The sequence below is a fragment of the Centropristis striata genome, chromosome 21 (genome assembly GCF_030273125.1).
Source record: "Centropristis striata isolate RG_2023a ecotype Rhode Island chromosome 21, C.striata_1.0, whole genome shotgun sequence".
NCBI lineage: Eukaryota > Metazoa > Chordata > Actinopteri > Perciformes > Serranidae > Centropristis > Centropristis striata.
In genome coordinates, this window is record NC_081537.1 from 28,075,840 (window position 1) to 28,097,251 (window position 21,412).

The following is a 21,412-nucleotide window of genomic DNA, read 5'->3' on the forward strand; positions in this document are numbered from 1 at the left end:
GGCCACCTCTTGCTTTGATGACAGCTTTGCACACTTCTGTTATTCTCTCAGTCAGACTCATGAGCTGATCACCTGAAAGGTTTTCAATCAACAGGTGCACCTTGTCAAAAGTTAGTTTGTGGAATTTCATGGCTTCTTAATGTCTTTGAAACCATTAAAGCAAAAATGTGGCTACTTTGAAGAATCTAAAATAGAAAACAGATTCTGGTTTAACATTTTTGTTTACTATATAATTCTTTCATAGTTTTGATGGCTTAAATGTTAATCCATAATGTAGAAAATATAATCAAAATAATGAAAAAATATTAAATGAGAAGGCGTGTCTAAACTTTTGACTGTATGATGTTACGGTACAAATGAAAGCTTGGAGGTATGACACAGACTTGTGGAACTACAACAACACATTAAGCTCCATACCAAAGTCTCAGGTATTTTCTAGCTCATTAAACGTCTTCAGGTTGCACATGACAATGAGTCATCTTGCAGGGTCATCCTCTAACAGAGCTGCTGCTGTTAGCTGGGCCAGCCTCAGCCAGGTCCTTAGAGGGCTCAGGTTGCAGCGAAGCTACCATGGCTCGAGGCAATTAGAGGACAAAGCGCCTCATTCTATAATGGATGATCAAAACTCTTGGCTGTCCGTGTATGACAACTGATCCCTCTTTTATCCACTTCACCAGAGATGGCCCGGCCGCAGCGGCTCACAAAGACCAAGATTATAGCTGAGCTTTAAGAAGAGAGCAAAAACTGAAAAAGAACATGGCGTTTTGGAATATAATCAGACAGGCCAAAATGATGGGTTGGGAATCTAAATGTTTTTTCAACTTTCATTGAAGCGTACAAAGACCGAAACGGCATTCAGACACTGTCAAACATTTGTTTGCGGTGCAGCACAGACGAACGATGTGGAAAACTTAAAGATGTCAGTGCACCGAGTAAATAAAAACAGACACGATCATTCTTGGGAAAAAAAAACATGTAATAATTATCCACAAGAAAACTGTAGTGTGAAGTTACAAATAAAAAAATTAGGGTTCTGAATCAGTTCACTACAAAAATATATTCTAGGCTGATGCTAAATACCCAGCATTCTGAGACACAGTACCAAAATATTTCCTTGCATGATCTAAGTAGCAGCCAACCCCAGTTACAACAGGCCCACAGGTACAGACTGAGTCACATACATACTGTATATATTAAAAACATTTCACTACAATAGCTTACAATTACATTCCTAAATTACATTATTCATTGCTGGCATAAAAAAATTGGTTTACATAAAAAATAATTAAAAACCAAACCCCGTAGAAAGCTGATCCCCCAAAAAAGTACAGCACTGTGAGCTCCGCAATAGTGGAGAAGTACCTATGGCCGGATACAAAGTCTAGAGTGGACGGGAGGGGCTGTGTTAGCAGTATACAGGGGACATGTAATGGTAATGCTAGGACTAATTTAATGACCAGGATGGTTTAATATACATAAAACAACTTTCTTTTCTTCTCATCATTCCTAACTTTTTTTTTCTTTTTCCTGGCAGAAATGGGCTTCCACAGTGTAAATCTGAGGTGTCTTAAAATAAAAAATAAAAATCAGGCACAAATCACATAAAATTTAACCGTTAAATTATTTTCATCATTATTCAAATCACCCCCCACAATCCTTTCAGCTGTATGTCCGTGTGGGGAGATGAAGGCCAGTGAGATTGCACAGCAGAGAGCGTGGCGATTATAAAAAAAAAAAAAAAAACTAAAAAAAAACTTTTTTCTTCCACTGGCAGAATCCACATCAAAAAGGCTGGTGGTGATAAAGGCTTTTCAGAGTGAAGTGGTTGCTATTTAAGTCAAACAGCTCCAACGATGAGTCGATGGCAGATCCGAGATGGTGATATGATGCTGGAGTTGATCTGGGTGTGATGGGTGATGGCGTTGGTCACATGTCAGGAATGTGCTTCATGTAGCTTTGGGTTGGATGGTTGTGACCGTGCTGCCATCGTCTGTGTACAGCGTGTGGTCTTTAGGCACAGGTGGTGTGTCGTCCTCCACCCTCCGTCTGCGCTGCGAGTGAGTCCTGTGGTGCTCGTAAAGACGACTGCCGAGAACCGTGAGGCGTCTCTCTCTGTCGGTGTAGTCTGAGAGTGGGGGGGGGGTCAGTCACTGAGGCGAGGGGGTCGGGGGTCAGTAGTGGTTGTTTCAGCTGAGCAGGAGGCGAGTGCTGCTACAGGACTGCAGTACGCTTCATAAACATGTTAGTTTACTCTGAGGACACAGAGCAGAGAGACACAGTGTTGATTTCAAAACGCCGTAATGAAAGTTTTTAGTTCTAAAAAGGTATAGAGACTGTATCCCAAATCAGAAACATCTGCAATTCCGCACTTTCCGGTGTTTCACTTTGTCTCGTCTCACCTTTATCTGTGAGACGAGACATGCGCTGGTTCCTTTTTTATTTATAAAGTCTTGATTGGCTACATGCCACCATACTTCAGCACTTTATTAAACTGGTCACATAGTAATTATCCAACACGCTCGAGTGATTAATGCTTCATGCTCAATGTTCCCCGGACTAATACTGAATTTGGAAAAACTGCTTTCAGTTTTTTTGCTGCATCTACCTGGAACATCTTACAACATTCACTCAAACTTAACACAATTATAACTATGGGCCAGTTTAAAACTATGATAACCAATAACTCTGCCTTTCTCTGTAACTGTTTTTAATGTTTTTGCATGTGTTTTGTCTGTACTCTCGACATCATTGTAAATGAGGGGTTGCCCTCAATGATTCCTCGAGAAAATCAAGGATAAATGAAATGAAAAATTTGGAATAAGATCGCCACCACCAGTGTAATTACATAATTAATTTATACATATTTAACAATCTACATGTGAAATGTAGGTTATGTTCGTGGAGATATACATGTCTAATTACAACACGAAAGTAAATCTGATGCGAGAAAGCAGTTAGAACTCTTGGGCTACACTCGGGCGAGGATCTTAAAAGTACAATTTTATTTTTATTATTTTTTTCTTTTTCAGAAGTACGGTCTGGTTGTGTTGATAATGATGGTTGATAACGGTGATATTTATTTGGCTTACCCAGAAACATCTAATTTCCCCCGAAAAACTCAGCAGCCCCCATTTTTTTACAGCGAGGAGATCCAAGTGTGGGATACAATTAGCGCACGGCTAATTCCCCCGTGTTAGCGTCCTTTTGCCGACTCTGGTAAACCCGAGGCTAACGTACACGGTTAAAACAATATACGGTTCGAAAGATAAGAAGTTAGACTTTAGTTTCACACCATTTAATTAACTAGTAGCATAAAATCATTTATATTAGTAGTTAATGTGAAATTTTGATAGAATCTTAGCCGAACGGTGACCGATTTGGGATACAGTTATGCTATAAATGTGCCTCTGCCTCACCTGAACTGTCCAGAGATGTCGCTCAGGCCACAGCACTCTTCACATTATTCTCCAGGAACGACCTGCAGCCAACACACAACAGCTTCCGTCAACATCACTTCATTCAGCCTTGCAGCACCCTATAATGTAATAATTTCCTGACAATGTAATAACGCCTGAAAATGTAATAAAGTTTGCACTTAACTCGATAGAAAATGTAATGAAAGCCAATAATGTAATAAAATATCCTGACTGATAGAATTCCAGCTAAGATAAGCTTGTGAGCAGCGCTGGAGACCCAGGTAACTCTTAAACTCCTAAACGTTCCTCTTCACAGGTTTCAAACACATCACTACCTCATGAAAACAACCACAAACCAACAAAACAACTTCATGAAAATGTTATAAATTCCAATAATGCAATAAGGTATTACATTATCCGTAAAATGTACAATATCAATCAGGATATTTAATTACATTATTGGTGAAGTTATTACATTATTGGGTTTTATTACATTTTCGATCAAGTTAAGTGCAAATGTTATTACATTTTCAGGTGTTATTATATTATCAGGAAATTATTACATTAATACGTTTATCAAAAATTGTCTTAGCTTTCCCAAAAAACAGTTTGAATCGAGCGACTTGAGTTGTTGTTTTTATCTGATGTAATAAATGTGCACAGGGCAACTTCACCTTCTAGCTGGACAATCTTATAGACGCATGATACGCACAAGTGCAAACTACGTTGTGTCTCATCTGTCCACTTGTGATCCAATCACCCAAGAAGCATTTAAAAACAGAGTGTAAACAGAGTCTATAGCCCCCATCATAGTGCCGTTTCATGGCGGGACATTTATGGCTCTGTAACATCTCGGCTCCACTATGAACGCGCCCGAAGCAGGATGCCGGGATCAAATGACAAATCACAGAGGCGGAATATTGGTGGGACCGTTGGAAGTGGGACCACTATGAACAGGCCATCATGGCAAGCCTGTATTTTTGATCATCGAATCACTGTTCACTGCGGCCGCCATCACTAACTGTGCACATCGCTCACCGCTTATTGTAAACAAACCGGCATGCTAACTGTACACATGGTGTCTGCCGCTGATGGTAAACAAACCAGTTTCGCCAACTGTGCACAGAGTGTCCGGTGCTTGTTGTAAACAAACGGACGTCGCTAACTGAACACATGCTGCTGCAGCACATACACACTGTACTGCTACAGAGCTAGCTGTGTAGCCTATTAGCATTGTGCTACTGTACAGCACTGCTGCTGTTCTGTCGCAAGTCAACCTCTTCCGGGACGTCGGACTGCACTGTGAAAGGGCAGAATATCACGCCTTTGTGGGATCACTATGAAAAACCTAAGGTGAAAAGCCGGCACAGATCTTTCCATCAAAATAGCGGGACATTTACGGGACGCACTATGAAAGGGGCTATATACGACTTCACAAAAATTCTACTTCCAAAGGGTCAGCCCTTAGTTTTGCTTATTTTAAAGCCAGTATATCGACAATTTCAAATCCAGGAACATGCTGCATTGACAGGTGCTTAAGTGTAAAACAGTAATTAGCACTGATACTTACGTCTGGTCTCCTTCTAGTGACTTCTGGATCTCTTGAAGTACTTCTGCAAGACAATAAAACATGACTGTAACTAACCAGTGCTCCGCACTTCATATGAGACCTGCAGCACCTTATCAGTCATTAACATACAGTTGCTGGGATCGAAGGGAAGTTTTGATATAAATCATGCGGATGATATTTGGTTAACTCTGCTATGTGACGCTTCAGGTTCCCAACCTGCCGGTGTGGGTGTGTCTGATGACAGTAGGAGCAGAAAGCTGACAGACCAGTTAGGACAGGTAGCACATGGTACTTTGACAGCTCAAGTCAGACTTTTAGGGCTCAAACACAGACACAGAGAGGGGCATTCTGGATCATATTTGTACGTCACAAGTCTCCGTCTCTATTTTTCGAGTACTCACTCTCGTCATTCAGCAAAGCATGCTCCATAACACGTCTAGCTGCGCTTTCTGGAACACACAGGCAGCAGGCAGAGGACACGTCAGTACAGTCAGCCACAAACAAGGTGTGTGTGTAAAACAGACAGACAGCACAAGCACAGAGATTAACAACGTGAAACAGAACACCACATGTGGACATGTGGTGTTCCCTCAGCCAGTGGCACATGCACGTTTAACTATGACGCTGGGCTTTTTGCATTAAGAGGTCTCAGACAGACAGTTTTACCTGCATCCTCACTGTCTTGTCTGGCATTTCTAGAAGGACAAAGAAGACAAAAACTCATGAGTACTGAAATAAATTGTGAGTTTCCAGAGTGAAATACAGAAACCCAGCAGGTTTATTGTATACCTATGAGCAGATGAAGCGCCATCGGGCTGTGACCAGTGTTGGGTGGAGCCTGAATGAAGAGGAACCTCCACCAGACAGTGAGGCTCCACCAGCTGGCGGGTGGATAGAGAGAAGCGTTCAAACTCAGACGGCGAGATCAGGTAGAAGCCTGAAGGGAGACAGAATGGTCATTTGGCCGTGGTTATATTTTCACAAAGCAGACGCACAGTGACGGAAAAAAAATATTAGATCCTTGTTTTCTCTAATATCTTGTTCATTTTAATGCCTGGTACGATTTAGACATTTTCTAGATGTTTTTCTTGATAATGACTTTGGTTATTATCAAGAAAACTATGGAAAATGTCTAGATATCAGCTCTTAAATTAAACTCTTATCAGCTATTTTTGTTGTTATCATTATATTTGTCCAAACAAATGTACCTTTAGTTTTTACCAGGCATTAAAATGAACAAGAAATTGAAGAAAACAAAGGTGGTCTAATGAGGTTTTCCATGACTGTATACAGTAGGTACACTGGTAACGTTATTATGTTGACTTGAAGGTAAAAAAAATGAAGACAAACTTTATCTTTTGACAAACTCCTGTAAAATACTCCATATTGTTAAAGTTTCAAAAGACTGCATTACAGCTAGTAAACTATAGTCTCATTTATCTACCAATATGTGCTGGCTGGCAATATACACTCACCGGTTACTTTATTAGGTACACCAGTGTAACTGCTGATTAAGGCATATATCTAATCAGCAAATCTCATGGCAGCATTTAGTTTAAAATTTTTATTTTGCACAATAATAAGACAAAAAGAAAAAGATAAAGAAACAACAACAAAATAAAAGGTGCAAGGTAGCGGCAGAAAAAAACAACTATGAAATAGAAAAAAAATTACTATGAAAATAAAGCAAAATTATAATATTAAAAATTACAATTAAACAAAAGTGTGTGTGTGCATGCGTCTGTGTGTACTACTTAGTGACCTGAGCAATCAGCAGCCACTAAACTACTCGTGTATGTGTTCAGAGAGGAAAACTGTATTGAACTATTAAATTGATCATCCAGAGTATTGATCCTCTGTATTTTAAGGAGAACTGACCGAGGCTAGTACGATAGTGAGGAGGGTGAAATCTGGTCAGTTGTCTAGTATTGTACTTATGCAATCGGAGTTGACTTGGAAATATTCACTGAAAGCTTTAGGAATGGAATTTGGACTATACATATACTTAAAGATAAAAATGTGAATTTGGTATATAATGCTCTGAAAAATTGTTATTTTGCGTTTTTGGAAAAGGGGAGCAGATGGTTCAGAACCATCTCTAGGGTTTACAGAGAATGGTCCCAACAAGAAAAAATATCCAGAGAGCCTTGTTAATGCCAGAGGTCAGAGGAGAATGACCAGACTGGTTCAACAGTAACTCAATGAACCACTCGTTACTACCAATGTCTGCAGAAGACCATCTCTGAATGCAGAGAAGTACAAATGTGTCCTCACCCTGGCCGTGCTTGGTGAAGACACAGGATGCGATGCCGCTGACGTCCTCTCGGCGTATGCAGGGGTAATGGACCTGCATCTTGACCGTGGGCAGTGACACCACGTGGACGTCGCCCTGATTGGTCAGAACGACGAGGCCGCTCTCGCCGTAGTCCTCTGACTTACTGCTGCCGAACCAGGCCACGCCCACCCTCCGTACCCTGGAGCCGTCCATGGCCGTTAGCTTTAGCTTCATCTTAGCGCTCACCTTTGGCAGGGTGAAAACCTGAACACAAGAACACAGCAAGATTATTATAGTTAACGAAAACGAACGGAATAACGAAAACTAGAATTGAAATACATTTTCGTTAACTGAAATAAAAAATAAATAAATGTAAAAACGATAATTCACTGAACCTGTATTGTGCGGTTACAAAACGAACTAAAATTATAGTGGAAATGTCCTTCGTTTTCGTCTTATCCATTTCATCTATCTGGGTTTATGACTTAAACTTATTGGGGCTGAGATGGATAAACCAAAGGGAATAGAGGCAACATCTAATGTGACTTTTTTTAATCTTGCACCCAACAAATACCCCATTACAAAAAAACTAAAACTAATAAAAACTAAACTAAAACTAAGCATTTTCCAAAAAATAAAAACGAATTAAAACTAGCAAAATCACTCTAAAAACTAACTAAAACTAGCTGAATTTGAAAACAATAAATCACAACGAAATTAAAACTAAAACTAATGAAAAATCCAAAACTACTATAACCTTGGAACAGTCAGCTAACCAAATATTGATGTGTTGTTGAGCACAATTTATTGTCATTATCGTTAGGCAATCTTAAAAATGTTTAAATAATTTCAATTAAAAAAAATGTACATTAATGTACATTATTTGCACATCGTTAACCCTATTAGATTCATTAGGGGATTTGAATTCTAGAGGCTTGATTCAATAAAATTCTATTCAATCCATATTTGCAACATATTGCATCATCAATACTGCTATAATTATGTATATAAGTTCCATCTACAATCCAGTATCTTGTGTCAAAGCGTTTGTGGTGTGTGAGAAGCTTCCAGAGTGTGTGACCCTGACCTTAAACTGCTCCTCAGATATAACCAGGAGGTGGTGTGAGCCATGCATGTCAGGTGAGCGGGCCAGGTCGTGGGCCACCTCCAGGGGCTCAGGGAGCGGAGCCCCGTGACCATCCAGCACCACGATACCCACAACAGGGGCCCGGTGCATGAGCTGGATCTCCTTAGCTGGAGGAAAGGGGGAAGAGGGGAGAGAAGATTACAACAAGACCACAGAGATGTGAAAGCAGGCTGCCGAAAAACACCAAAAGCTCTGATTCTCACCCTGCTGTGCGGTGATTGGCTCGTCTGCTCTGTGCTCGACAGAAGGGAGGCGGAGCATGTACGCAAACACACAGCCACCGTTGGTCCCTGCCCATAGGGAGGGTGTGTTATGTGAACCTGCAAGAAAATGAGGAGTTATCAATCCAAGGTTCATACACTTTTTGAGTGGTGAAATTCAAGCACTTTAAGGACTTTCAAGGTCCATTTAAAGCTTTTCCAGTATCTTACAATGGTTGTAAGTTGCATGTTTTAGATGAGTTCTTACATGCTAAAAGGGGTAATTTCACTCAACCATACCAACAGCGTTGGTATTACGCTTGTAACAACCAAAAGTACTGTTTGCTAATCTCAATATTCAATTTTGTATTTTTTCTATTGAACATGTGATTATCTATAGTCAGTTTGCAAGAGAAATACAGTAAGAATTTCAAGCATTTTCAAGCACTTTATCCAAAATCCAAGCACATCTCAATCCATCTCAATCCTAAATACAACATTAAATTTAAGCATTTTCAAGGATTTCAAGCATCCGTATGAACCCTGTCAATCAAACTTTATTTGTATCACCCTTTTCATACAAAAGAAATGTAAGACAAAGTGCTTCGCATATAAAATAAAATAAAAAAATAATAATTAAACATAAAAACAAGCAAATCCCCAACCCTCCACCCCAACACCTAAGTAAATAATAATAGTAATAACAAAAAAAATAATAAAGCTATATAAAAAAAGACTAAAATAATAGAAAATAAATACTTAAACAGGAAAGCATGATAATATATATATAAACTAATAAATAATAGAAAATAAATAAAAGAGAACATGTTTTCACATTAAGATGCATGAGCAGAAAAATATTTAAAAGTGGTTAAAGTAAAAGCCAAATTAAAAAGATAAGTTTAAGTTTGCTCTTAAAATTATGAACAGTCTCTGATGGCGTCAGGTCTTCATGGAGGCTGATCCACAGTGACAAAACGACACCTCAAAATGGGTTTTAGTTCTAACTTTTGGTTTTATTAAAAGGTCACTCCCAGAAGACTTGAGGGTCCTCGAGGGTTCATAGGATAAAAGTACATCAGATAAATAGGCTGGACTAAGACCATTAAGAGATTTATAAGAAAGAGAGCTTGCGCAAACTCCAGGTTGCATATAATGACTGTCTCAGAATCCTGCTCAAGAAGCCCAGGGGTAGTAGTGCCAGCAAGCTTTTTTGTGACTTGGAGATAAACAACTTTCAGGCCACCCTGAGAAGACTGATGTATAAGTTTATATGTAGAGTGCAGGGGTCCCAGGATAATATTATTATACAGTTGACCAATCCAAGGTGGAGTTCTGGTAGATACCAGTCCTGTATGTGGAAACACTGGTATTTGTGTCTTTTATAGGAAGTGTATAAGCACTGTTTTTTATATGCCACTTTTTACTGCTATTATTTATTAGATGCTTTATGGAATTTGCATAAACACTTTAATATTAGGTGATATAACACCTTTTACACTGTATGTTTGTTTTATGTACTGTATGTGATTGTATGCCTATTTGGAATAAAGTTTTGATTGATTGATTGATTATAATCCAGTAAAAGAATCTGAAGCGCACAGGCAGCCAATGCAGAGACTTTAAAATAGATGTAATATGGGCTCTCTTTCTGTTCTTTGTCAATAGACGAGCACAGGAAATAAACCGTATGGGCTGCATTTAGGGTTTAATGATGTAACTCACTGTCTGTGAGGAAGGTATCAGCGAAGTAAATAGTCCGTACGAGACCGGTGAAGGAGTCATCAGAGGAGCGAGCCTCGATCTTCCTCTGAACAGGAGCGAGTTCCATCTCTGCCAGCTCTGCCTCCAGACGAGCGTTCGCCTCCTGGAGCTGCTCAGAGAGAAGAGAGTGATGAAGGAATGAAAGAAATAAAGTGTGGGTTACTTTTTCTCAGTCAGCTTCTAGTGACTCCATATGGCCAGAGGAGCAGAGAGCCATGGAGCTACCTTTGCTGCATTGTTGACGTGATGTTTCCTTAGCGAGACTCTGCTGCGTCTGATTCTCCTGAAGGACTGTCGGAGGGATTTCTTTATGCTCTTCACCCTGGACAGAGGACCCTCCATGGCCAGCTGGTCACTGGGGTTCAGGGTGCACCTACAATTGGGAAAATACTGAGTTAACACATTGAATGCATTGTTGATGTACAAAATAACCTGAAATTCTTCAAATCTTTAAAGGACACATTTAAAACTATCTGTTAAAGTAAAACAAGCGCTGCTCAAACATCTTTGAGCTGTCACAGTTTTTTAGCCAACTTTGAACTGACACCTGTCTGTTAATGCTTCTTGTACTTCTCATGACAGCTATGTAGCTGAAAACACCCCACAGGGTGCCACAGGAAGTAAATTAGCATTTTAGCACACTGGGGCCTGTCTCATACTCAATGAGGATTTTGAATGCGTTGGTGGCAAGATGCCTGAAATAAAGTCAGTGGTTAACACAAGCTGAAGAGATGTTTGCGCTTTGTTTGTATGACATAAAATACATTAGTGAAAAAGAAGGGCGGTTGCTAAATGAGACTACAGTGGTTTTTAAACGTCATCACACCGGACACAGGCGGAAACTCTCTCACTAGTCACTTTCAGTGCTTTTGCAAACTATTGTAGTATTGCAATTATCAATAAATATTAAATTGTTTTAGGCCACAGTTTTGCTAGCTTGTGAAAACTGCTAGTTAGCTTATCAGAGAGCGTCTGAAGCCAACGGTAGTGACGTTGAAGTCATGTGGTGTAGTTAGCTATAGCATAACGTTAGCTTTTGACTTTCATCTGCTGTATTAACGTTTCAAACATCCTAAAAGTGGTGTTCATTTGTGAAGATTATCCTGCTGAACAAAACGTATAAGCATCAGAAACGTGTTTGCCACAGAGCTTATTTTCTAAAATGATACAAAATCCAATGCAAAAATCCCATAGACGAATTCTCAATAGACCCCATGACTATGTTAAGAGCAAGAGGCCCCAAGAGGTTAAGCAAGAAGCCCCTCTCCCTGTGTTCAGTCCATCTCCGCTGTATATAGATAGTTCATCTCCAGTTGTTTTTTGTCTTTTAACAAAACTCATGTACAACAACATCATGACTGCCTAAAATGATGTTGGCATCAACATACTAGTAAGTTTGCCTGTCTGGTGAGCATAAATGTAAAAGTTCTGCCAACATTGAAATGTCAAACAGAGTACAATAGTGTGCAGTAAATAAAAAATGCTGATGTGTATGAGTGTCAGCTTGTCAGTCTCTAATGTGTGCTATATTTTGACAGTGTAATCTCTCAAGTCATATTAAATGTGAAAATATGCATTTGTGTCTCAAGAGGACTGTAACTAGAAGCAGCGTCTTAGAACTGAGAAGAATGGTTGTGACATAGATACCGAATCCACAAACCACCAGATAATCTGTAGAGACAAAACGTGGCTGTAAAAAGAAACTATTACATAGAGCTATGCAACTGTTAAAAACATGAAGCAGAACATCCCCGGAGGGTGTACACGTTCTTTGTACAAATACAGCATGTATCTCTTTCCCTGCGTCTCCTTACTTGACCAGGACGTTGTTCTTCTGTTGGTAATCGTATAGGCCGAAGCCGTGGCTGGTGCCAAAAGCTACCAGCTTCCACTCTGAGTGCAGGGTGAGGGCGGTAACCACAGCAGGAGGCTGGCACTGGACCAGAGCAAAGGGCTGGAAGCCTGGAGGAAACAGAACCGGCTCCTCTCGCACATCCAGCTGAGTGTGGCCCTAATCAGCAAGAAATAAAACACATGGGATCACTTAAACTCTGTGGTGCTGGCATTGTTCTACTGTTTGTAGTAATGAGTCCAACACTTTACCTTCCAGCGGAAGCCCTCTTGGCCCAACAGCAAATCCACAACTTTAGCCTCCACTATCTGCTCTGCCGCCTCATCGTTCAGTTCCAGCACCAGGATCTGAAGAACACAAGATGCAGTGGAACACATGTGAAGAAGCAGAAAACAGCCTTTTTGAAAACCAATTTCAAGCTCAAGACGGCTAAAAAAAGGACACCAAGTGGCCCCAACACCCTCACCATGTGAGCTCCACCTGTGTTTGTAGACAAACAATGTGGTGTGAAGTTGACAAAACCAAGTCTACACTAGACGGACCTCTCATACTTTATTAAACCCTAAACAGAAGTGCACATCACAGAGACCTAAAGAAACACCATGGAAATGTAAGTTCCCTTTTGATACTTCATCAAATGTTACTTTGGTCAATGCTCAAACATATCGCTTAAGTTCCTTTCCATTGTGGATTTAGACAAAATCATGATTCCGGTCTATTCAAATCTGGGTCATGTTTTCATGGTTTTGTGCGTCAGTCCTGTCATTAATAATAATACTGTATTCACTGAAGATAATTGCTGAGACCTGGGAATGTGGGGAAAACATAAAAAGTTTAAACATATCCATGCATCAGTTAAAAAAAAATAAAGAAATAAATGATCAACATAATTTAACATGCCTGGGGTGTCCCACAGGGGTCAGTATTTGTATTTTTTTAATTGCATAAATATATGCAGAGTATCAAAAACATTCAAATTTGTTTTATTTGCAGATGATAAAAAACATGTTTTGTTCTGAACTCTATGTGTAAATTATATACTGCCATACAAGCGATGAATAACAATGTTGAGATAGATGTTGAGAGAATATATGAAAAAAATGTCATGGGTGTGACATTACAGAATCTGCTGGAAACCTCATATGACATATATACAGTGACAAAGGTCTAGGGGCACTGCAACTCTTGGAAACCATAAAATGCAGATTTTTGGTAAGAAGTGTCAATATTAACACCAACCCTATTTTTTCATGACAGTACAGGTACATAAATTAGTTTACAGCTCAAAAAGCATGCTTAAGTGTGCAGTACCACTTTCTGAGAAAATTTTAAAAACAAAACAAAAAAAGGTTGTGTTTGCACCACTTTGAAGAGTATTTCTGTTGGGGTGAACTAGTAGTTAATGTTATTTAGTTGTTTTGTTTTCTTTCCTTCTCATTTCTTACATTTTCAAATTATAAATAATATATACACTGTAAAAATGTCTTGTTTTTACAGAAAAAAAAAACTGGCAGCTGTGGTTACCAGAATATTTCCGTAAAAAATACAGTACATATGTCAACATCTTTACAGAACAACTTGTAAATTTTATATCCTAAAACTGTAGTCATTTAAAAAAAATGTTTAAAGTTGTAGCTTATACCGTCCTTTACTGGTAATTTAACAGGTGCTTTTATACTTATTATTTATGCAAAATTTACATGCCGATTTTGCTTATTGTGCATTGAATACTAGTAAATTAACATTCAGTTATTATTAATTGTACACTGAATACCAGTAAATATATAAGTATTTACAAGTTGTTCTGTAATGTTGTTTACATTTGTACTGTATTTTTTTGCAGAATTAGTCTGGTAACCACACACACACACACCCACACACACACACACACACACAGATTAATCTGTTTAAACATTAACTGTATGAATGTTAAAGATTTCTCAGTCATCTCACCTGTCCAGCAGTGCCAGCTACAGTCAGATAACCACTGTATTTACAAAGGTGGATCTTCTGAACGCCGAGCCTTGGGTCATCGCTGTAGGGGTCAAAACAGCCGACCTGGACAAGAGTACAAATGATAGGTATGCCAACAATTTAGCATTGACCTTGTATAGACAGACTAAAAAAGATTGAAGAGACAGACAAAAAAAATAGCTACTCAAAGCAGCAGAGCTTTTCAGACTGCAATTTACATTTGAAAGCACCATAACTGGTTTGTACGAAGACCTTGAAAGAAACTTTTCTTGTCAAATGAGGTTTTGGATCATTCAGTAGCTTCCCAGTAGTGTTCCTCATATATTCAAATCCAAACATTCACATTTTGGTTGAAGTTTGTGCTTTTTAGCATTTAAATGGCAGTTTTCCAAGCCCTTCTGAAATGTATTTCTTCTATGTGACCTGACAAATGTTTCTGAACTTTCCACAGCCAGTGTTTTAGTGACAACACAATCCTACAATCCTTGTTTGGAGAGAGTACATTGACAGAAGCTAGACAATGTACTGCTATGGACGCAACTTGTGGTGGTTTTATTACATGACTTTCACTAATGGATCCAAACAAACTAGGCATCGGTCGACCATCGACTCCTTTGTTCTGGAACTTAAATTACTATTTTTGTTAAAGGAGTGATGGCTTTCAAGAGAGCGATATGTACTGCTATGGACGGGAGGGCAGAAAAATTTATTTAAAATGCATTTAAAAGGACCACCTAAAGAAAACAATATCAGTTTAAATGTATGCTATATTATGAATATTTTCACCCTTTTGCCTTGGTGTCAGATCACCCTTAATAAAGGGGGAACTGGACCTGTTATCCATATTATCTTCAAAGCCACCAGACCCCATTTAAAAAAACAGCGATTTCACCTTGAACAAGACAGGAGCTACTGATCAAACCCTTTCCCCCCAGCTGTTTATTTCCAACTCTGTTTCCAAAAAAGTTGGGACATTGTCTGAAACATAAATGAAAAAGAATGTGGAAAAATTGCTGATTCAATTGAAAATGGAACACCGAATTTGATGCATCCCGTTTCTGTTTGTGTCGACATCGCTTAAAGTTCCTTTTCATTGTGGATTTAGACAAAATCATCATGATAATTCCGGCCTATTCAAATCTGGGTCTTGCTTTCATGGTTTTGTGCGTCACTCCTGTCATTGATAATAATACTGTATTCATTGAAGATAATTGCTGAGATCTGGGAATGTGGGGAAATCATAAAAAGTTTAAACATATCCATGCATCAGTTTAAAAAAATAAAATGATCAGCATAATTCAACATGCCTGGGGTGTCCCACACGGGTCAGTATTTGTATTTTTTTTATTGCATAAATATATGCAGAGTATCAAAAACACTAAAATTTGTTGAAAATGGAACACCGTATTTGATGCTTTCTGTTTGTTTGTGTTTTACACAGCATACCAGCTGTTCGCAATCAGGGACGTAGGTTATTCTGTGACTTTTGGATCCGTACTAAGGTGGTGTCTACAAATTTCAAATTTAGCATTCACAGCTTCCAGTGGTAATGTAGGTATGTCACTGCTTTTTGCTAAGGCTGAGTGGGCGTTCCCATTCCTAAAACCCATAAAGAACTTCAGTGGAGTCGACCTTTGATCCGCAAACAAAAAGGCTCTTTCCTGTGACGGTTTGTGTAGCAGACACACACCTTTCTGAATGGCGGCCACTCCCCTTCAGTGCCTTGGTTCATGTTATCGTTGGGATCAGCATCTGTGTGGAACACTCCAGCTGTGCTCAACTTATACATGGGATACAGACAGACTCCTGATGCGTCCCAGAAACGCACCGTCCCATCTTCATGCCTACACACACACAAATAAACATGATATTGTTAGAAATCTGCCAAAGAAATGTTCCAGTAGACATTTCCAATAGAGTTCAGAACTGACCCTGTGAGGAGCAGGTCTCTCTGTGGAGGGTCTGGGGCCAGGTTCTGGCCTCCCGTTATTGGCCATGGCTGCATGGAGAGAGGGGAAATGAAAGTTTAACAATAATACCAACTTAATGCATCTGTTACACCAGAAATGAAGGAATGTCTCCATATTCAGGATCCAGCATACCCTCTATGATAAATAGAGTCACATACTGGTTTTGTATCTGGGGAACTGTATGTGCAGATGTCTCTCAGCAGAATACTGTTATATTGTTGAGGGAACAGATTTGTGACGTGCATGAACGTGTTTAAACTGTTTGAGGTCAAAAGAACCTTCAATCTAGTTGGAAAATCAAAATGTCCATTTATTTACATCCAAGTTTGAAAAAAAAAAATATTTTTAAGGTTAATATTGATGAGATGGGAATAAAATCTATATTATTTCTAGCTTTATTGACTTATAGAAAAAATGTAGTTTCATTTTAAGCAAGTAAGTGCATTTTCCACAATTAATGTATCATCTACACTGAAAATAAGTAATTTCAACAATATTTGTTACTATTTATTTTGAAATGCATTATGATGTGCAGTGAGAATATCATGAAAACAAACAAAGAAATAGCAGGAAATGAGTAAAATAACAATGGAACTTAAGTTCATTGTTATTGGAATAATTCACTTTATTAACTTTTCGGGACATCTGCCCAAGGCTTACCTTCTTGGAGTAGTGTGTGTTCTGCAGGTCTCCAGCAGCGAGGACCCTCTCCCACAGTTTGAGGGGGATGGCGGAGACGTGGTGTGAGCAGGTGATGGCTGAGCTGTGGAGGGGAACCAGGTACGGTGTCTGGATGACTGGCCAGCCCTCAGTCTGCAGGTCTATGACTACCAGCTCCTCTTCCACCAGGACCACCAGCGCACTGGGGTCTCCTGCAGATGGACACAGAAGAGGAATAACAGCGGTTACATACAGACAGATGACCAACATGAGGTGGATGAACACCAAACCTGCACAACATATTAGAGGTGGAGGGAAAAAAACGATACAGCTTAGTATCTCGATATTTTGCATGGCAATATTATATCGATTCATGGCCGCCCAGTATCGATATTTAGTGTTTCGACAGCTGGCGAGCCGTCACTATTTTTTATTTCTTTTTTTTGGCTCTAGAGGTTGACCGATACATAGGCCGGCCGATATATTGGGCCGAGAGTTGCATTTTTTAACTATATCGGCATCGGCCGATACATGCATGCGTTCGCCGATCAATTAGCCCATTTCACTGAGCCAACAGCAGGCAAGGCTCGGTGCAACATCTGCCATTCTCTGGTGAGCTGCTGCTGATACCTCTGGTATCAGCAGCCACCACCTCCAGGCCTAGAACAACATACACATTGTTTGCTATCCAACTGTTAATATGTTTTGTTTGTTTTGTTCATAAATGTTTTTTGGTTTAAATTGAGACTTGTGTGACATTTGTTATCATTGTGTCATTTTTATCATGTAAAATGGAGGGAGAAAAGGCAATATCGGCTTCAAGAATCGGGCCAAAAAAAATCGGCAGCACATATCGGGGATCGGTTAAAACTGATCTCAAAATAATCATTATCGGCATCGGCCTTAAAAAACCTGTATCGGTCGACCACTAGCGGGATCACTTTTAGGAATATAATGTGTGAGCTAGGGTGCAAAACTCCATCGTCCCATCGACCCCCTGAGCATCATCAATAGTTGATTCAATTGTACAACACATTTGTGATGCTCGTCTTGAATGTTATGGACGGCGATTAAGTTCGTATTAACACTGAATGTAAGAGGTTAATGTTAGACTCTGTTGTAAGCTGACGCTAGCCCGCTAGGTCTAACTAGCTACATAGCACAGACCACCTGGTCTTGATCACATTGCACTTAAACAATAGAATTAAATTAATGATACATGTTTTAGCTGGTCTTGTTGGGCATAATAATCCCACCCCCTGCCGCCAGTGCATCAGGGTTCAAGACCAGCAAAGAGTTGGTACCGCTCTGGAACCAGTTTTCCTGGCCTAGAGTCGGTTCTTTGGCTGTCGAGAAAGCAAAGAACTGAATCAAGATTAGGCACCGGCTCCAAACCAGCCCTGGATCTGCCTTGGTAGAAAAGAAAACACTGTATGTTTGCCTTAAAATTCACCATGGCAGCAAAAAAAAAATCGTCATAGCATCGACATCTATGTAGGCATTGCTAATTGATTCAAACCATCATCGACTGTTAATCCAATGATAATGACTGTCAGCCCAAGCCTATTCTTAGCTTTATGTCGTGTCTAGTCAGTTGAGCATAAAAGTTGCAGGTTCTGATGGTGCAGAGAGGCTGACTAAAATATGTAGTGTGAGTAAACACTACGTACAAGATAAATAAAAATGCACAGTGTGTGGCACTCAACAAAAGAAGCCAACCATCTTATTCTTATGTCACAGATTGCCTAATGCAAATAGCTAAACATGATCTTTGTTTGAATTAAATGCAGTCCAAAATTAGCAAACGTGTGACTTCAATCAGACACTGCTCAAAAAATAAGAATAATTCAAATCTAAACATCTACTACTTAGACTCAGGACATATTTCAGTCAGTACCAACAAAGCATTAAGGTTTGAAAGAAGAAAATCTAGATCTGACTTCTTTGGAAACAACTTTCTCATGGTCACCAACTACAATTGTATAAAATCTGGATCCAAGCAAATAAGCTATTCCAGTTTTTTTCAACGGCTTCCTCTTTATAACGTGCATGAGTGTGTTTGCATTTCGTCAGTTATTTGCTTTGGTGTGTGTAGCCTGCCTGTGTGCTCCGGTCCGTCTCTGATGGCGAAAAAGTCGATGATCCTGGAGGTGAAGTCCAGAGCCACGTGTGTTTTACTGTGGATCACCGTGATACAGTGTCTGTCCCCGTAGCTGGCCCTGGGCATGCCGCCGCTGAAGAGGAGGAACGGAGGCCTACACGCACACACACACACACACACACACAGAGAGAGGTTCAAGTTCAGTTCAGTTTGCCTGGAGATTAATGTGTAACAGGTCATATGACACATCTGGGGAATAAAGTTAAACATCAGAACAGTGGGGGAATGAGAACAACTTTAACCCTCAGGGCAGGCTGAGCACATTTTACGTGCTTTTCTTTCTTCATTTGTTAATAGTTTTGGCTGAGTTCATGCATTTGGCATGAATTTTGGCAAGATTGTGCATTTTTATTTGCTCTTGTTATTTCCAGTTCAGCTCCTGCAGTAAGGCTAAAATACACTGTGTACAAACAAGTTACACTCTTAAGGTTGAGGGCGTAAAATGAGCCCAATTGAAACCCATTCAAAATACAATTTTTGATCTCAGTTACGTAAAAGCATAACACATGCATTTCATTAAATCTTGGTGTCAGTCTGGGCTTCTGCCTTGAAATTGATCAGTTTTATTACTTTCCACTAGGGTTGTCAAAAGTATCGATACTCAAAAAAGTATCAATACCAAAACGTTGTATCTGGATACAATACTCATTTTCAAAAGTATTGAGTATCTGAAGCTTGTTATCATAGTTGCAGTTTCTTTTTGCACAACTGTTTTTTATTATAAATATTTAACCTGTGGTTCTGTTCATTTTTACATGTTGCATTTTTCTTGTTAATAAAAATATTTGTTAAATTTTGCGGTCTTTGTTTTTATTCTTGTGGTATTGAAAACGGTATGGAGTATCGAATATTTTCCCGAGTATCTGTATCAAGTTGAAAATTTTAGTATCGTGACAACCCTACTTTCCACCAGATTGCATCATTTTTAACCAGCTTTGGCATATAGAGAAAAAACATGTGATTTATACACACAATCCACACACACAAGCATGTACTGCTTCTTAAAAATAACAAAACATGGATCATCTTGAATCACATCAAAGATGCAGCCATCTAGAGAGACATGACAAACTCATAACAAAAAAAGATTATTTACACAGCTGACTGCAGCCAGGTCTATAGAAATGGTGGCATCATGACAGAAACCTGGCATATAAAGGGTTAAAATATTCAAAAATCAATTAGTGTTTGATATTTAAAAAAAAAAATAGGTAAGATGTAGGGAGAAAAATCAGTCCAATGAAAGTAGAATATCATAATGTATAATATTTTTCATAGCTTGCTTTTAAAGAGCACATTTTAAGTGCTTAGCAGTACAAGTTTGCATAAAATTTGAACCGACCCTGAGGGTTGAAAGAGAGAGGACAAATAAGAGATGAATAAAGTTAACTCACCCTTCTTCTGTAGGTAGCTGGATTATTTTAGAAATGGCCTTGCAGGGGAAATGTCCTGCAGCAATAAAAGAAAAGTCATCATCAGCTAACAAAAAAACCCCAAAACATTCATGCAGTCAAAAACATGTGCAGTAAAAACCTCTTTCCTCACCGTAAGGAATGTCTGATTTCTCCTCCTCTGCGTCCTCGCCGTTCACCGTCCACCGGCAGTAACTTCCATCACTGTGTGAACTGAGAATGTAGCCTCCGTCCTCGGTCCACCACACGCTCTCCAGTTGCTACAGTTACATGGAAAATACACAAAGCGCATACAGAGATCAGGCATGCTGGTTATAACCACAGTTTATCCAGGACGGGCTGCTGTTCTCTTCAGGCTTTACGCTGAGCTACACAACACTTACCTGTGTGGCGGGGATGTGCTGGATGGCACACTGTTTCACCAGATCCCAGATCACCATGAGACCCCGTCCGTAGCCAATGACAACCTGGTTTGGATTGACCGGGTTCTCCTGTAAGGCCTCGACGTGTTCCAGATTCCTGCGGCCGATGTAGTCATCTGGCACGCTGGAGGAGGCAGGAGAGAGGAAAGAATGAGTGAGAGAGACGACAGAAACGTCTTTATTGATCTGTTGGGGCTGAGAGGTGGTGTACACAGAGCTGATCTGTTGATGCCACGGTGATGTACTGTATGGTGTGTGTGTGACGGTGGTTTAGTCAGAATGATCAATACACATTTATGCCCTCGTTTATGCCCTTTCCATTAGAAATACTGCTGCACTGTGCATTTCCACAGGGAAAAGGGGAAAAAACCAACACATCAAAGAATCTGAAGAGGCAAAGCTTCAGAGTGTTACTGTAAGCTTGTGTTGCTTATCTTTTGTTGTTAAGTGCATCTGGCACAAATCCCTGTCTCGTAAGTCAAACTACAGTCATTTTCAGACTGCCGTTTTTTTACGAGCCAGGGGATCACTTGGGCCTCGTTCAGACTGCCAGCCAAAATCCGATTTTTAGTACTTCGATACTAAAAGG

At 39.6% G+C, this 21,412-nt stretch overlaps 1 protein-coding gene across 1 annotated transcript in view; it reads right to left on the reverse strand.

Annotated features, from left to right (window-relative positions):
• Positions 1-793: 793 nt before the first annotated feature.
• llgl2 (LLGL scribble cell polarity complex component 2) overlaps positions 794-21,412 on the reverse strand; it is a 44,893-nt gene continuing 24,274 nt past the window's right edge. The window contains exons 7-27 of the mRNA XM_059324427.1: positions 20,785-20,947; positions 20,535-20,661; positions 20,384-20,438; positions 18,929-19,083; positions 16,829-17,040; positions 16,130-16,197; positions 15,889-16,042; positions 14,178-14,282; positions 12,476-12,571; positions 12,187-12,383; positions 10,598-10,745; positions 10,334-10,481; positions 8,612-8,728; positions 8,349-8,515; positions 7,261-7,525; positions 5,776-5,923; positions 5,653-5,681; positions 5,388-5,435; positions 4,987-5,029; positions 3,417-3,478; positions 794-2,252 (exon numbers count right to left, since the gene is read on the reverse strand). Coding sequence (XP_059180410.1) covers positions 3,439-3,478; positions 4,987-5,029; positions 5,388-5,435; positions 5,653-5,681; positions 5,776-5,923; positions 7,261-7,525; positions 8,349-8,515; positions 8,612-8,728; positions 10,334-10,481; positions 10,598-10,745; positions 12,187-12,383; positions 12,476-12,571; positions 14,178-14,282; positions 15,889-16,042; positions 16,130-16,197; positions 16,829-17,040; positions 18,929-19,083; positions 20,384-20,438; positions 20,535-20,661; positions 20,785-20,947 — 2,485 coding nt within the window. The 3' untranslated portion in view covers positions 794-2,252; positions 3,417-3,438. The remainder of the gene's footprint in view (positions 2,253-3,416; positions 3,479-4,986; positions 5,030-5,387; positions 5,436-5,652; positions 5,682-5,775; positions 5,924-7,260; positions 7,526-8,348; positions 8,516-8,611; positions 8,729-10,333; positions 10,482-10,597; positions 10,746-12,186; positions 12,384-12,475; positions 12,572-14,177; positions 14,283-15,888; positions 16,043-16,129; positions 16,198-16,828; positions 17,041-18,928; positions 19,084-20,383; positions 20,439-20,534; positions 20,662-20,784; positions 20,948-21,412) is intronic.